At 48.3% G+C, this 17,268-nt stretch overlaps 1 protein-coding gene across 6 annotated transcripts in view; it reads left to right on the plus strand.

Annotated features, from left to right (window-relative positions):
• The window catches only part of slc4a4a (solute carrier family 4 member 4a), a 37,418-nt gene that overhangs the window by 18,489 nt on the left and 1,661 nt on the right, over positions 1-17,268 (plus strand). For 3 of the 6 annotated variants that reach the window (XM_028995314.1, XM_028995310.1, XM_028995315.1), the window contains 21 exons: positions 417-577; positions 1,561-1,740; positions 3,776-3,871; positions 4,934-5,010; positions 7,255-7,412; positions 7,614-7,701; positions 7,793-7,947; positions 8,157-8,270; positions 8,376-8,550; positions 8,643-8,776; positions 9,164-9,435; positions 10,281-10,351; positions 10,648-10,833; positions 11,472-11,585; positions 11,757-11,918; positions 12,175-12,353; positions 13,760-13,832; positions 13,930-13,998; positions 14,219-14,392; positions 15,310-15,474; positions 17,012-17,091. In XM_028995314.1, the coding sequence (XP_028851147.1) occupies positions 417-577; positions 1,561-1,740; positions 3,776-3,871; positions 4,934-5,010; positions 7,255-7,412; positions 7,614-7,701; positions 7,793-7,947; positions 8,157-8,270; positions 8,376-8,550; positions 8,643-8,776; positions 9,164-9,435; positions 10,281-10,351; positions 10,648-10,833; positions 11,472-11,585; positions 11,757-11,918; positions 12,175-12,353; positions 13,760-13,832; positions 13,930-13,998; positions 14,219-14,392; positions 15,310-15,474; positions 17,012-17,091 (2,883 nt within the window). Of the gene's footprint in view, positions 1-416; positions 578-1,560; positions 1,741-3,775; positions 3,872-4,933; positions 5,011-7,254; positions 7,413-7,613; positions 7,702-7,792; positions 7,948-8,156; positions 8,271-8,375; positions 8,551-8,642; positions 8,777-9,163; positions 9,436-10,280; positions 10,352-10,647; positions 10,834-11,471; positions 11,586-11,756; positions 11,919-12,174; positions 12,354-13,759; positions 13,833-13,929; positions 13,999-14,218; positions 14,393-15,309; positions 15,475-16,288; positions 16,383-17,011; positions 17,092-17,268 lie in introns of all 6 variants that reach the window. The other 3 variants (XM_028995311.1, XM_028995313.1, XM_028995312.1) reach the window with 3 other exon arrangements.

Here is a 17,268-nt window from a genome sequence, read left to right on the forward strand (position 1 = left end):
CTGTCGGAACCATCAGGAACTTTTTCAGCTCCACAGTTACACTGAATCAGACCACATAGGCCAGGCTGCATCAGTGAGCCCTTGCCAACAAGGACCTTGTCACTGGTTCATGGCATTGCTTCCTGGAACCACTTTTGGTGACCCACAAGTGTCACGGTTGCTATGGCCCAGCCATCTAGCCATCACAATGTTTCTCTTGTCTCTCACTTATCTATTGTTTGGTCACCAAATCCTATCCTATCCACTGCCAGGTGCCATTCTAACAATGTAATCAATTGCCTTTAAAGGCATCTATAGGATGCTGTGATGGGAGGTTCAGGTGGTCATTTGAATTAGATTTTGGTTGCCTGTTCATGATGAACTCGTAGAGAACCACGTCCCTCAGCTGCGCCACTGCTCTGTTTGCGCTCCCGCAGGTGGATCAAGTTTGAGGAGAAGGTGGAGAAGGGTGGTGAGAGGTGGAGCAAACCCCACGTGGCCACGCTGTCCCTCCACAGCCTGTTCGAGCTGCGCACCTGCATCGAGAAGGGGACCATCATGCTGGACTTGGAGGCATCGACGCTGCCACAGGTGGTCGGTGAGTCATGTCACCGCCGTCACTTTCCTTTCCACAGAATGGAATCGGATGGAACAAAATCGCACCGGCCGTAATTTCCTCCAGTAATTAAAGCGATTAAAGCAGGAAGTGGGCTTAATTCGCTTCGCTCATCTCCACTCTGGCCCTCAGAAATACCGGTGGTGAGGCCAGGTGTGCCCAACATGGGTCTGGAAGTAAATGGCTAGCGGTGGGCGGGGCTTCAGGCCCCGGCTGTTATCCGATGCCATTTGACTCGGTTTCCCCTCTATGCCCCTGGTATATTAATAGTTCTATTCAGGGCGAAGTCTCTTTCAGCTCTGGCACCATTGTAGGTCCTGGTTCATGGGTGGGTGCGTCTGTTCAGTTCTGGAAAAGCCGCTTTTTCTTCCTGACCTCTTTCCTCTTCCTCTGATAAAAACTCGGGTCAGCGAGGCTACGAAGTTGTTAGGGGGTGTTAGGGATAAAAATCGCAACCTTCTATTCAATTCACCCTTTTAGACTGCTGTTAGTCCATAGACGCCAACCCTCATCATCCCAGGTGTCTTTAGGAAGAAAACGATGTTTCATGGAGACAGCATCTAAATTGACGACCCTTGTAGGGCTTGACCTGCCATTCAGCGTTTCCTCCAAGGACGCCGTGGGCCAGTGGGGACATAATAAGCCGAGTGGAGTGATGCTCTTCCTTTTGAGCTGAGCTGAAATGAAGGGCAGCCATTAGAGCAGGAGCCTTTCAGAAAGACCCGGGGGGGCTGACACCATGAGCCTTGGCCCTCATGTACACTTTGCTGAACAGCAGTGGTACGATACACAGGACCGTCCACTTTCTGCCTGTGTGAGGAGATTGGGTGTTCTTTTCATCCGAAACCTCAGGTTCCGTGTGAGATTCTCGTTTTTATCATATGCACAGAGAAGGCTGGGAACATCCTGTCTTCCCAAGTACTTCCTGTCAGGTGACCATCTCTTCCCCCTTCCTCCCCCCACAGAGCTGATTACGGACAGTCAGATAGAAGGTGGCCAGCTGAAGCCAGAGCTGAAGGACAAGGTCATGTACACCCTGCTGAGGAAGCACCGCCACCAGACCAAGAAGTCCAACCTGCGCTCCTTGGCTGATATCGGCAAGACCGTGTCCAGTGCAAGTAGGCTGTTTTCCAACATGGATAATGGTAATAACGGTGCCAGTTTGGTGCAGTTTTTTTTTTGGAAATAACTATATTCATCTTCAGCCTCAAGTTTTGAGTGGTAAAAGAAAAGTCCTGGGGGGGTTATAGCCTCCCCAACACAAAGAAACCAGAATGGCCCATCAGGTTGGAGCAGTTGAATTAACCTCGGCACAAAATCTCGACAGTGAATGCATCTAGTCAGGGTTGGGATCTAACAGAATACCTTTAGCAGCAAAATGCATTCATAAAACAACATATTCTGTTTATGTTATATTTTACAGTTACTTGGATGAGAGAATACTTTTAGAAAACATCTGCACAAAAATATTTTGATTCGGATAGGTTCATGTATGTGAAGGCAGGGCATCACTTTTTTCACATGTTATGTTACAGCCTTATTGCAAAATGGATTAATGGATTCATGGATTAATAGATTGTCCATCTTATCCTCAGAATTCTACACACAACACCCTATAACGACAATGTAAAAAAAGTTTACTTTGTGTGCAAATTTGTGTGAACAAAGGGAAATTTCTAGAAGGAACAACCATCTCTGCAGCAATTTACCAATCAGGCCTATATGGTAGAATGGCCAGACAGAAGCCACTCCTTAGTAAAAGCTGGGCACATGGCACATGGAGTTTGCCAAAAGTAACCTGAAGTACTCTCAGACCATGAGAAACAAAATTCTCATGTCTGTTGAGACAAATGATTGAAGTCTTTGGTGTGAATGCCTGGCATCACGTTTGGAGGAAACCTTGGCTGTGCACCAACTCTTGCCATCCAACCTGATGGCGCTTGAGAGGTGCTGCATAGAAAATGGATCAAACTGGCCAAGGATAGGTGTGCCAAGCTTCTGGCATCATATTCAAAAAGCACTTTATATACTCTCTAAAACTTGTGAGATAAGATGCACTGCGGCTAATGTATTGTGTAGAATTGCAAGTTGAGCACAGAAAACCAAGAAGAAATTAAATATACATCACATCTGAATTTCATATACATTTTTATTTGTATTCTAAAAGTATTCGGAATATGTCCATTTAATGTAGTGTAACAGTAAATATTGGTGATTACAGTGTTCAGAATTTGGCCATCACTGCTTTTCCCAGCCCTGCACTTGGTGAACACACATGTCTTAGTTTCACAGAAGCTGTGTTGCTAACCATTTCTTGTGGCACATATTACAACTAAAGGCGCCGTAAATGATCTCATCCTGCCTGCTACTCGTGTCTTACTGTAACGCCGAGCGAAGGAATCACCACAATCCACCTAACTCTGAGGACCAGATCTTTAACACCAATTCTCATGAATCATCCGCACATTAAGCATTCATGCCATTTATTTTAAATATGTATATATGTGTGTGTTTGTGTGTAATGACCACTGTTGATTTGAACTCTGCGACCTCTTACTAACCACCAAGAGTCGGTCTGATCACTCCCTCCTAATGAAACAGTGAAGTATCTCTAATGAATTGTCCATCTGATGCTGAAGTGACGTTGAGGAGGGAAATTTTTTTTGGGGCGGGTTCATCTGAGCAAAGTTAATTTGCGAAGCTCAGTCTTGTAAACAGGCTCTTATTCCAGATGAGTGAATGTTATCTACTGTGGTTCTTATGGGATTCCGTTGTTCCCGGCACTACCGGGTGGAGATTATTTCGGTGTAATGGGAAGACCATTAACGGCGGCCATCGCCCGCCTCGTTAGCGGCTTGGATATGATTGAAGATTCCCACCATGGCCTGGCATCCTCGCAGGCTTAATTCAGCCTGATCCACAGAAATGTCTCCAGATTCATCAGAAAGATTAACTGAGCGCCAGATGACCCCGACCCGCAAGTCACTTCCCATCGCCACTCGGCCGGATTAATTTGGTTCTGACCCTGCTCTAACACCTCTAATTCTGTTTGGCTGACCACTGCTGCTGTGGCTCTGAGACCCTGTCAACACCTTCTTCTCTCCTCTTCTTCTCTTCCTCCCCGCCACCGCCCCCTCTTCCCTCTGCGCCCCACACCCCCCGCTTCTGCTCCGTGCGTAGCACGTAGTCCGCTCGAAAACTCAGTGCCGTGTCTGTCCGCGCGCGCCTCCGAGGAGGAGCTGGCCGTTCACGGGAGCCCGAGCGCGGGATGGCTTAGTAAGTTCACGTGTCTCCGCAAGCAGACCCCACCTGTGTGTGTCTGTGTGTGTGTGAGCGTAATTCTCTATTGCAGTGGCATGATTGTGTGTTTTTAATTTTTTAAAGCCAATAAATCATACACCGCAAACATTAGACAATGCTATTGTAATTGACTGATTAGATCGCCAAATTTGATATAGTGTAGTAACACAAACACGTTATACAAATTATTGGTTGTTCATAACCACTGAATCCAGATGTAGGTGGCAGCTTCCGGAGCCCATCCCAGGATGCAGCCACACACAAACACACCATTCATGCACACACTCGGGCCTACACACACTATGGCCAGTTCAGAGTCTACGATTCAACGTGGTGACCATGCCACAACACAAATCAGCGACACTAATAGTTCATGTTGTTAGTTCATGTGCACTTCAACAACCAGTCACTTACATTTAAAAAAATATTATACATATTATATGTTTTCACGTGTGTGTGTGCGTGTGTGTGTGAGACTCTGCATGTGTGTGTGTGTATAATCCTAGCTGTCTGTGTGTAGCGGTGCTCTGATCTTGGACAAGATGTTTTGATCTAATTAGACTCTTGGTTCGTATCTCTCGGTTGTGGTGAAATGTCTCAATCCGATCACAAATGTTCTCGTTTTTTTTTTTTGACGATGGGATTTGGATGAGAGTCTTAATCCACTAATGAGTTTCCACTGACTTCTCCAAAAATTTCCCATAATCCTCTCATCTGATATCTGTAATTAAGAGGGATCTTCTCCCCACAGTCCAACGACCAGGAAAATGTAATAAAACCCATTTCGGTTCACCCATGGGACTTTTATTTTTTTAACTGGCTGCATCAAACTGACACCCAGTGCTTAATGGGCAAAACTTGCCCTTAAAATGGTACCAACCCTTGAGCAATTCCTCACCAAAACTTTCCTTACTTTTCTGGTCTCATTAGCATGAAAGTCTCTGTGCAGTCTTCTCCCTCTCTTTCTACCCTGCTGGGCGCAAAAAAAGTTTGTTCATGTGATGTTCCGTTTCATACCAGAATCTCTCTGTCCTTCAGGCAGCCCAACCACAGTGCACCGTAACCTGGCGTCCAGCAGCATGAACGACATCTCCGACAAGCCAGAGAAGGACCAGGTGGGTGAGGCAGCTGGGACTCGTACTCCAGCCTTGCTGGTGTTACTGGTCTAAGTGGGTTAAGTTAGATGGCCGTGCAGTTCCCACTTCAGAACTTACTTGTACAAGTTACTGTATCACATGACTTATCGGTGACGGGGGTGGGGCGCGTCTACTACTCACTACTCAATCTTTCACGCCCACCTGGACCATAGGGTCTCCAAAACAATGTTCTGTCATGAAAAAAGATTTTGTGGGTCAGGGAATGGATGGGCACATGGAAGTAAGGTTCATCCATTCCATGGAGAGACATGAAGGTCCCCGCAACTTTCCGTCATCTAATGTCCTGCACTATCCATTGGCTATAGCTCCATGGTGAGCTTGTCCACCATGTTCATGCACAGCGATTCGTCTGTCGGCCTGAATTTTTGTGCGGCAACCACCACACCTGAGCGGCTGTCGGGCTGCAGGTTCCCAACCGAGCGTTTCATGAGTAAACTCCTGCCGGGTCAAAGGTCGCGTGAGCCAGGTCCGTTTACACACTCACCGACTCGTAGCGCAGGGTCAGTTATCACCAGTGTCAAAATGTTAACCGTTGACCTCTGACCTGTTTCAACAGGTCAAGACGCGGCAACGACGTAGTGAATAAGAACCTCGTCCTCTGATGAGAACATTGTGCACACTCGCCGCTCTGTGTTGATAAGGTCCCTGCCCATCTGGATTTGGGTGCAGGAACCCGGCCAGATTGGGCCGGTGGGTGCAGATTGGTGAAGAGGGAAGACGGCCACGCCGCTTATTGTCGCTCAGCTGGGCGATGATGTCATTTCCACCTGCTACACCAGCAGGCACAGTGCGGCCCTTTCCCCCCTCGCATTTTTAATTAGATGCCAGCACTAATGAAAATGTGATTACAGCAGCAGCTCGTCTGTCCACGGCGCGGTTAATGGCCGAGTCTGTTAGTCGGCGTGTCTGCTCATCTGCATCACGAATCGCCGTTTCACAGGCCGGTGACTTTCGGAATCTGCTGAGGTCGGGAACGGGCAGCCGCGTGGGGCGGGTGGGGCCGTGGGCCGCAGGGCATCGGCACGCTGCCCCCTGCAGGCCAGCAGCTCGTCCGCTTCGTCCAGCCCGGGCCACGCTCTGTTTGTTCGTCCCCATCCGTCTACCGGCTTCTTGGCAGCGCGGTGCGGGGATTAATGGGGGAATATTGGCACAGAGGGGCTCTGGATTACTAACCAGAGCAACCGGCAATTGAACTGTAATCTAGCGGTGAGAGCAGAACCCCCCCTGGGGGCCAAACCCATAATTAAAAGAGCTGAGCATGGGGGCGCGGAGGTGAAAGGTTGAGACGTTTCCCTGCATTGGGGATCATGAGGGGGTCATGATGATTAACCTGATTCGCCTGGCTCGGCAGACACCTGGTAAAGTTCCGCGGTTTCCACGATGCCTTGTGATTAACGCTCTAGTTAAAATGTAGCTCTGACGGATGCGACTAGGCGTGACCCTCATCGCTGTCCATGGAAGTCCGCAGTCAGGCCACCGAGAACGTGTGAGTGTGTCGTGAACATGGCGAGACTGCGTTTTTGGGGAGGATCGATACTGCGAGGACACTGAAGAAAGAGAGGACGATGACGACGCAGGGCGGAGTTTGCGCTGTTTTCCGGTGAAAGTCACCTGTAGCCTGTCGAACGGGACGAGGTGAACCCTGTCGAGGACGTTCCAGGTTGTCCGGGGGAAATTTTTCCGCTGTTAATGAGTAACGCAGAGCTTGACGCAGTTACTCTAATCGGCTGTTTATGGCCGCCGTGGCCACACTTTGAAATGCGCTTACTGCCCATTCATCTGCGCTGGAGCCGTAAGTAAGATCAAACTTGGGGCCGCTCACGGCCCCTGATTTGATTTCCACTCCAATAAATCACAACAGCCACACTCATTATTTCCAAAAAGGACCCACAAAACCACACGCCGGTCTACACTCATTTTTATAACTTCATGAAAACTCTGGATCAGAGCTGGTGACCTTTACTGGACATTGGCAGAGGTCATTACTGCCGACCCGGAGCAGCAGCTCGTCTGGAGCTGGTGCTAAATCCATCACGACGGATAAAAGCGGGGCCGTTGCGCTGGGCTCCGCTGCGCGAGAACTACATACTTTCGTTTGCCGCCGTAGAGACAGGTCTCAGCATCACGGTGGCCCTTGCCAGGCCGCTTTCCTGACCGGCAGATTTACTGACCCCCCGCTCTCCTCTCCTTTTGTGCGTCTAGCTGAAGAATAAGTTCATGAAGAAGTTGCCGAGAGACGCCGAGGCCTCCAATGTCCTGGTCGGGGAGGTGGACTTCCTGGACGCTCCGTTTGTGGCTTTCATCCGACTGCAGCAGGCGGTCATGCTGGGCGCTTTGACTGAAGTTCCCGTCCCAACACGGTAGGAGTCCCATTCATACGCTGGTCCAGATTATCACACATGAGGTCAGGTTCTTTACAGTTGTACTGTTAGCTCAAGGTAAAAATATTTTTACATTATGGAGGAAATATATTCAGACACCGAACAACTAAATCCAACTTATAATAAGTTATTGTGTCCTGATGTAGAACAAATCTGAATTTGCTTCTTCTCTCCTAACAGGTTTTTGTTCATCCTCCTTGGTCCTAAGGGCAAAGCGAAATCGTACCATGAGATTGGAAGAGCGATCGCCACGCTGATGTCTGACGAGGTGAGGACACGTCTTGCTCCCTCTAACTGGGCTTTCTGTCACCCCGGTGAAGGACTCGCTGGACCGTTGTCTTTTTCCGATCATTTTGAAGGTCTTCCATGACATTGCGTACAAAGCCAAGGACAGGCAGGACCTGCTGGCCGGCATCGATGAGTTCCTTGACGAAGTTATAGTCCTTCCGCCTGGGGAGTGGGACCCAACCATCCGGATTGAGCCTCCGAAGTCCCTGCCGTCCTCAGATAAAAGGTTTGAAATGTTTCACCTCCAGGTTCTTCCATTTTCAACGCGACTGTGACTGCTGGTCGGCCAATAAGATTTTGGAATGTTCTTTATCTCAATTAATTAAAATGAAACGATCTAGTAAAAGATCTTGGGCTCATGCGACCATTTTGAAGAATGGAGATGAGGATTTATTGTGTGTGTGTGTGTGTGTGTGTGTGTGTATGTGTGTTTAGGAAGAACATGTACGCTGGAGGGGACAACACACAGATGAATGGCGACACTCCTCACGAGGGTGGTCACGGTGGCGGGGGTCACGCGGTGGGTGATGAGCTGAAGAAGACAGGGAGGTGGGTTTTTCCATGTGAACTCGGTGGGTGGGGGTTGGTGTGAGTGTGTGTGACGCAGCTGTTGACCTCCTGACCCCCCCCTTTTTTTTTTTAACTCTCCTCCAGGTTCTGCGGCGGCCTTGTTCTTGACATCAAGAGAAAAGCGCCGTTCTTTGCCAGCGATTTCTACGATGCACTGAACATCCAGTCCCTGTCGGCCATTTTATTCATCTATCTCGGAACGGTGACCAACGCCATCACTTTCGGGGGGCTTCTGGGGGATGCCACCGAAAACATGCAGGTGAAGAACGTTGACCGATAAACACTGACTGGTGTGTGTCCGTGTGTGGATGAAGACCATAACAGTGTCTGTGTGTGTTGTCACTGTCGCAGGGTGTGTTGGAGAGTTTCCTGGGCACGGCCGTGACCGGTGCCATCTTCTGCCTGCTGGCTGGTCAGCCCCTCACCATCCTCAGCAGCACGGGTCCGGTGCTGGTGTTCGAGAGGCTCCTCTTCAACTTCAGCAGGTCAGTGGTGTTTTACAGTTTATGGCACTTAAACAATCAGCAGTTACAGGGACAGTCCCCCCTGGAGACACTCAGGGTTAGGTGTCCTGCTCAGGGACCCAATGGTGGTAAGTGGGGTTTGAACCTGTGACTGTGTTCTTCTGGTTCATTATCCACCAGGCTACTAACCCCCCCAGTTTCGATAAGACAGATAATCCCAAACAGAGAAAAAGGCGACTTGCCGACTTGGTTGTGGACGGTGACCAGATACCTCGCGTGCAAATCACCTCCAACTGCCTTTGAAAGTTCTGTTGCCTGAACTTTGTCTTAAAGAAAGCTGATCCCAGAACAGTTCTGCATGTTTATGTGTGTGTGTGTGTGTGTGTGTGTGTGTGTGTGCTTCTGCAGGGACAACTCTCTGGACTACCTGGAGTTTCGGTTGTGGATTGGCTTGTGGTCGGCCTTCTTCTGCCTTGTGCTGGTGGCGACAGATGCCAGCTTCCTGGTGCAGTACTTCACCCGCTTCACCGAGGAAGGCTTCTCGTCCCTCATCAGCTTCATCTTCATCTACGACGCCTTCAAGAAGATGCTGAAGTTGGCGCACCACTACCCAATCAACTCACACTTCAAGATGGAATACGTCACACAGTTCGACTGCATGTGCATGGGTCCCACCATAGGTGAGACTCCGCCCACCCAGTTATTCCATGGGAATAAGCAAAGCAAGACAGTCTGAATTCCCATCCGCTCACCCAGTCCTCCAGGAGACATTGACCCTCGTCTTCAGAAGCCCCTTGTCACTCCTCGGCTCTAGACGGGGTCAGGAGGGAGTAGCAAAGTGCTACCCGGCACACTTCCTGTCCGGCGGATGCAGCGGCAGCACTTTCTACCGCCACGCCTGTCACAGCGAGCCACATCGCATCACGTCTCCGGTTCTGATGAGCGGAACGCAGGATTGCTCGTGACAGCACAAGCACAACATTAACGTTCGCTCAGCTCAGCGTGTGTCTTTGTGGGCGTGTGTGCGTGCGTGCGTACGGCGAGGCGGGTTAGTTTACAGGTTTGGCCCCCCCACCCCACCTTCCCAGCCTCTGACACCCCCCCGCTTCTTGAAACGCCGCCGAGAGCGACAGCTTGCCGACAGGAGCCGTAATGAAGCGTGAAATGTACAGGCGGCAGGAAGCGGAAGCACACTGACACGCTTAGACATATTTGCATTGGTTCAAGTGACGGTGAGAATTAGCTCCCTTGCAGGTATTACATCGCCATTATTTCAGCTCTTTTGCACAATTCTTAGAGTTGTGAAAGTCTGTTCTTCTTACGGACAGAGTATACGCACAAGAAACAATGAAGAGATTAATGGTTCTTCATATGTTACAGGGTTTGAAGCAGAAAACAGTGTCTTGTTTTATAATGCGTATTACTTACATTAACTGCAGCTGTGTTACATAGAACAGTGAAATGAACACAGGCAGCTGCTGCTCGCTCACGTTCTCCATTCAGTTTCTCTTTCCTGATATTTCAGACAACAGCTCAGGACTCTATGGCGATGCGCTGGATGCAAACACGCTCTGGTCCTACAACTTCACTGATCTAGTAAGTCCCATGTGTGGAAGGGGTACGGAATTTGTTGGGGCAATTAATAGTCATTTTTAATACGGCAATCTACAGGCCATGCAGTTTGTTTTTTGGCCCGTTTCGTGGGCTTGTTTGCTGGTTAATGAGCTCTGCTCTTATTCGCTGATACACTAGAGCGGCTCACACGGGAACCTGATTTGCTAAAAGAAGTACTTAAAAGCGGGGACGGGCAATTTTTCACATAAATTCCTTTGCTGGAAACAAAATCTGAATCAGAATGAGCAACGTGTTATTATGTTGTGTGCCCCCTCCAGCCCATGAACACCACGTGGTCGTCCCTGACGCGCTCTGACTGCCTGAAGTACAGCGGCGAGTTGGTGGGGAAGGCGTGCGACTACGTCCCCGACATCACCCTCATGTCCTTCATCCTGTTCTTCGGCACATACACCTGCTCCATGGGCCTCAAGAAGTTCAAGACGAGCCCGTTCTTCCCGACCACAGTGAGTGGGTGCCACCGTAATCGCCCACGATCACTTGCTTGCACAGTGGCGTAGTACGGAACACGGCACCTGAAGAAGTGTTTATGGCGTAGGTCATATTTCCTGCACATGCTCACTTTAAATAAGTGACAGGCTGAGCAGGTGAAAGGCCGAGAGAAAAAGGGGCAGCGCTTTGTTTTTCGAGTGGCGCGACGACCTTTAATCTCCACACAGACGTCTGTAAATAATCTTGAGTGGATGTTTAATCGGCGGCGGCTGATAACGGCCCCCGTTTTTTTGATGAGCATCCGAGACGATGTGGAATTTTGTGTGCGACGGCGCAGGTAAAGTCAACAACTAATTCAGCGCATTGTTTTGCAGTTGATGTAGAAAAGCCCCCACCCCCTCGACCAAATACTCATGTAATAACAGCAGACACACAAACCATGTGCCTCTGTGGTGGCCTAGCGGTTAAGGAAGTGGCCCCGTAATCCGAAGGTTCGAATCGTCCCCACACGTTGCTCCCCGGGCGCCTGTCATGGCTGCCCACTGCTCACCAAGGGTGATGGGTTAAATGCAGAGGACACATTTCACCGTGTGCACCGTGCGCTGTGCTGCTGTGTATCACAATGACAAGCACTTTCGCCTTCTCTCCGCAGGTCAGGAAGCTGGTGAGTGATTTCGCCATCATCCTGGCCATCCTCATCTTCTGTGGAGTGGATGCTCTGGTGGGAGTGGACACCCCGAAGCTCTTGGTGCCAAGTGAATTCAAGGTAAACCCCGAGTGGCCAGTGCATCTTCATAATTCATGCCACAGCCGCAGTCGAGCGTTTTTGATGGCGTGCTGAATTATGAAACTGTGCTGCAGAGTGTGAACGTTGCATTGGGATGTGTGCGTTTAGTGTAGAAGTGTTGAGCTGTCCACACTCTCACGCTGTTTGCAGCCCACAAGCCCCCACAGGGGCTGGTTCGTGCCGCCATTCGGGGGGAACCCCTGGTGGGTGTACCTGGCCTCGGCGCTGCCCGCGCTGCTCGTCACCATCCTGGTCTTCATGGACCAGCAGATCACTGCCGTCATCGTCAACCGCAAGGAGCACAAACTCAAGGTGGGCATCCGTACCAGCTGGAGCCGTGCAGGGGCGCAGGAAATGTCTTCAGCCAGAAACGGGATATTAATAGACCGTCAGGGGTCAGGTTTATCACGCCGGGAAGGGAAACAACAAAGGCGTTTTTTTTTTTTAATTCTTCTTGGAATAAATAGGCTTACTTATGTCATAGGGATATAAATAAGGATGTGGGGTGGGAAGTCGTAATTTTTTTAAAATTTGAGTGGCCTTTGGCTGTCGCTGATTCTCTCCACAGAAAGGAGCGGGGTACCACCTTGACCTTTTCTGGGTGGCTGTCCTATTGGCTGTGTGCTCCTTCTCGGGCCTGCCGTGGTACGTAGCTGCCACGGTCATCTCCATCGCACACATCGACAGTCTCAAGATGGAGACGGAGACGTCAGCACCCGGGGAGCAGCCCAAATTCCTGGGCGTGAGGTACATCCCTTGCTTCTATCACCCCATTGCCACAAAGGTCATAACACACATATACACCTCATCTTCACTGTAAAGACACACATGGAATGTGAGCCTCATGCCTCAGACGTTCATTCCACTCGGTTAAAAGCTCCGAGGTTCTGCTGGTGCTCCGGCTGATAAAAACATGTTTGTTAGTTTGAGCCTCAGGCAGCCAGTTGTTGTGCAGCTGTAAGCTGAACAAACAGAAGGGCTAAAAAAAAGCATCACACAGCCTGCACAGAACCTTCACATCCCCTACATGCACCTTCATACAGCCTAAACTCAACCTTCATAGAGGATTCACACACCCTACACATTCCTTCACATCCCCATCACATTGTACACAGACATTCTACATGCAACCTTCATCCAGCATTCACAGAGCCTTCATACGTCATGTCATGCACATCCAACACAGACCTTTCATACAACCTGCATTCATATAAAGTTAAGATACAACCTCCACAAGACCATCACATCTATCACATGAAGCCAGAATACAGGTCCTACAGGACCATCACGTCCATCACATGAAGCAATCACACAGCCTGCATACAACTTCGTATACAACCACCTACGCATAGCCTCCACAGGACCATCACATCAATCACATGAAGCCACCATACAGTCTCCACAGGGCCATCACATCAATCACATGAAGCCACCATACAGTCTCCACAGGACCATCACATCAATCACATGAAGCCATCATACAGCCTCCACAGGACCATCATATCAATCACATGAAGCCACCATACAGTCTCCACAGGGCCATCACATTCATCACATGAAGCCATCATACAGCCTCCACAGGACCATCACATCAATCACATGAAGCCACCATACAGTCTCCACAGGGCCATCACATTCATCACATGAAGCTATCATACAGCTTCTATAGGACCATCACATCACTTGAAGCCATCATACAAACTATACAGGACCGCCACGTCTATCACATGACGTCATGAAAGGGTGGTAGTAGCCTAGCGGGTAACACACTCGCCTATGGACCAGAAGACCCAGGTTCAAATCCCACTTACTACCATTGTGTCCCTGAGCAAGACACTTAACCCTGAGTGTCTCCAGGGGGACTGTCCCTGTAACTACTCCGGAAAAGAGCTGTAAATGAGAAATGAGAGAAGTCATCATACAGCCTCCATAGGACCATCACATCAATCACATGAATCCATCATATAGCCGCCACAAAACCATCACATCAATCACACGAAACCATCATACAGCCTGCTTAAAGCATTCACAGAAACACAGCTTCCTCAGGACCTTCACAACATTTAAATAAACACCTTCTTATAGCCATTTTGAACGTTTGGGCTTGCTGAGTCTAATGTGAAACACCACATGAATTTTGTTTCGTCCTTTAGGGAGCAGAGGATGACTGGCGTAGTGGTCTTTATTCTGACTGGCTTGTCCGTCTTCATGTCGCCAATCCTGAAGGTAAAGGAGTTTAGTGGACCCTCCTGCTTCTAAGCACTGCATGAACTTGTGAATGCTGCCACTGGATTTTGCTGATGCTGCCGCTTTTACCTTGCAGTTCATCCCAATGCCTGTACTGTATGGAGTCTTCCTGTACATGGGTGTGGCTTCCTTGAATGGCGTCCAGGTGAGGCCTTAGTTCCTTTTGAATATCAGGTTTTGTGCCTTGATCTTGAATACTGTTCAGATAACCTCAGCTCCGTCAGCAGCATGTACAGTAGTAACAATATTAACGCTTTAACTTTCACCTCAGATATGACTGGTTATTTCTGGGGTTGGCTTGTTTTTAATACCAAATCGAAAGGTCAAATAAATAAATCTCTGTCCTCTGCTTTTCCTCCTCCCAGTTCATGGACCGCCTCAAGCTGCTCTTGATGCCAGCGAAGCACCAGCCAGACCTGGTCTACCTTCGCCATGTCCCTCTGCGCAAGGTGCACCTCTTCACCTTCATCCAGCTCCTCTGCCTGGCACTGCTCTGGATCCTGAAGTCCACAGTGGCAGCCATTATCTTCCCCGTCATGGTGAGTCTGGGACAATGCTGAGATTGTACAAGCTACTTCTTGCCACCTCTAACAGCTGAGGAGCAGAAACGGCACTTGGCCACTTGTTGATGGGTTGAGTGGAATGAAGTGATAAAACGATGAAAAGCAAACAGGCGGTACAGCCGAAGGCCTTCATCCCAAACCTTCATCCCCCCCAAAAATATATACATTACAGGTCAAAAATTTGGACACACCTTCTCATTCAATGTGTTTTCTTTATTTTCATGACCATTTACGTTGGTAGATTCTCACTGAAGGCATCAAAACTATGAATGAACACATGTGGAGTTATGTGAAATAACTGAATGTTTTTATATTCTAGTTTCTTTGCTCTGATTCCTGCTTTGCACACTCTTGGCATTCTCTCGATGAGCGTCAAGAGGTCGTCACCTGAAATGCTTTTCCAACAGTCTTGAAGGAGTTCCTAGAGGTGTTTAGCACTTGTTGGACCAGCTCACCCCAAACCATCTGGATTGGGTTCAGGTCCGGTGACTGTGGAGACCAGGTCTCTACTTTTTGTTAAGTACATAACTCCACATGTGTTCATTCATAGTTTTGATGCCTTCAGTGAGAATCTACCAACGTAAATGGTCATGAAAATAAAGAAAACACGTTGAATGAGAAGGTGTGTCCAAACTTTTGGCCTGTACTGTAAATATAGTGTAGTAGGCACAGGTGTCTCTGAGAAAGGAATGATTGATGATGATGATCTGAATATGAAGGTTCTGCTTGTAAAGATGAATGTATAACTCTTTCTGATCTAGGCGAGTGAGGATAATAAAGATAAAGATGAGTGTAAAAGTGACAATGAAGGTGATTGATGGTGATGATGACGAGGATGAAGTAGATGTGTGTAGCCTGTGGACTGGAAAGTGATAATCAGGCCTCTCCCTTAGATCCTTGCGCTGGTGGCCGTCAGGAAGGCGATGGACTACGTCTTCTCCCAGCATGACCTCAGCTTCCTGGATGACGTCATCCCAGAGAAGGACAAGAAAAAGAGGGAGGACGAGAAGAAGAAGAAAAAGAAGAAACGGGGGAGTATTGACAGCGACATCGATGATGTGAGTTGCTGTTTTTTTTTTCATTTGCTGATAAGATGCTTCCTGTCTAATTCGCTGTGACTGAGCCTCAGAGGAACTTAGCTTCAATTCATTAAGAAATCGGTGTTGTCTGACAAGCGAAACGTTTTAGAGCCAGAACTCTGGAGTTTAGCCATTAGCTGTCTTTGCTTTAACTGTTAGTGTTGACATTTCCAGCATTTGCAGTTAGCTGTTGATGTGTGTGATCTCACAAGTTTGCTTTCAGTGCTTCAGTTAGGACCCGTGTTTTTTTTTTCGTTCTCATCTCTTTGCCCTGATTTTAACCAGGACTGTAGGCGGTGTTGCCAGATTGGGAGGATTTTTTGGTTGTGCTTTATTAGTTCCATAGGCAAGGAAGCTCAAATAAAAGGATATTTGCTTAAAAGGGAAGCAGGAATCCCACAAATATGCAGAATTACAGAAGATGCTGTAAAGACAAATGTTGTCACTGGGCTGCTTTCAATTAAGAATCAAATAATGAACATGTGTAATTTGTACAGTTCTGTGCCTGAGCTGTGTCCGTAAAGGGACGCACACCTTCGTCAGGTGGCTTTGTGTTGCTTGGCTGCGCTTTGGCTTCATTACTTTAACAAACAGTATGTTACAGTGTTCTAAGCAGCCATGGCAATCAATGCGCTTAAGAAAAGGGTAAAAATTATATTCTGCTCTTGCATCCCCCGCTGGGAACCTTATCTGGTAAGTTCAGACAGGAAGGTATACAGCCAGCTACTGCAATTATCTGGATCAGGTCTGGGATTTGCAGCGCGTGTTTCATGCGCCAACGTTTCTCTCGTAGTCCGACTTCCCCTTCCCTGAGAACGTGCCCAGCATTAAAATCCCCATGGACATAATGGAGCAGGAGCCGTTCCTGGGAGAAAAGGCCTCTGACAGTGAGTAGATCCCGTCGCCAGCGTCCGGCCCGAGGTCTCCTGCCTGCTGCCCCGCCCCGTTCGCAGCTCTGCATGGCACTAACTGAGCCCCACCTTCTCTAATGCACGATGGAGGAAGAAACTCTTTCTTTCTGTTCTCTGCTTCACCTGCTGCTGTCCTCATTTCAGCACTTTTAACACAAAGCAAATGTTCTGTTTAATCCTTTTATCTGTGTGTGTGTGTGTCATGTTCTCTATTCTGCCTGTAAGCCTTGTCTACATGATCAGATTGGTTTTCGATGACATTTTTGATGTCAGATTTCATTACAGAAAGGTCAAATTCACTCAGTCAGTTTGTTAGTGACAGAAGGAAACTCTTCCTGCAACCATGCACACAGATCAGTTCAGTTCACCTATCCTTTAAAACGGATCTTCTGTTACCGTCATGTGGCTGCTTCAAAAAAGATTTATGTTATCAAGAAAATTAAAGACCTGCAAGAATGGCCTGTGATGATTTAATGTATAAGCACAGTAGCATAACCCTAACCTGGCAACAAACCGATTAACCTTTTTAATCGGTGACTCTGATCTTTGTGAGGCACCATGTAGAATGGCTTTCTGTTCTCGAATTCAACACTGATTCTTCACAGGAGAAAAGTCCCCATCATTCCTTCAGCGACACACGTCATGTTGAGGAGCCGTACTACTACCAGGGCAACTCAGCGGCCAGGTCAGTGTGTGTGTGTCTCCTTTATCAATAATCCTAATTAATCTTCACTTTTACATGCACGTCCACTGGACACAACTGCATATCTCCATTCAATTATTAGTTCAACACATATCTATTCACATTTTGGAAAGAATTCATTGTGATTAATTCTTAAGACTAAAGCTTGCTGTAATAGCT

This window comes from Denticeps clupeoides, chromosome 11, assembly GCF_900700375.1.
Source record: "Denticeps clupeoides chromosome 11, fDenClu1.1, whole genome shotgun sequence".
NCBI lineage: Eukaryota > Metazoa > Chordata > Actinopteri > Clupeiformes > Denticipitidae > Denticeps > Denticeps clupeoides.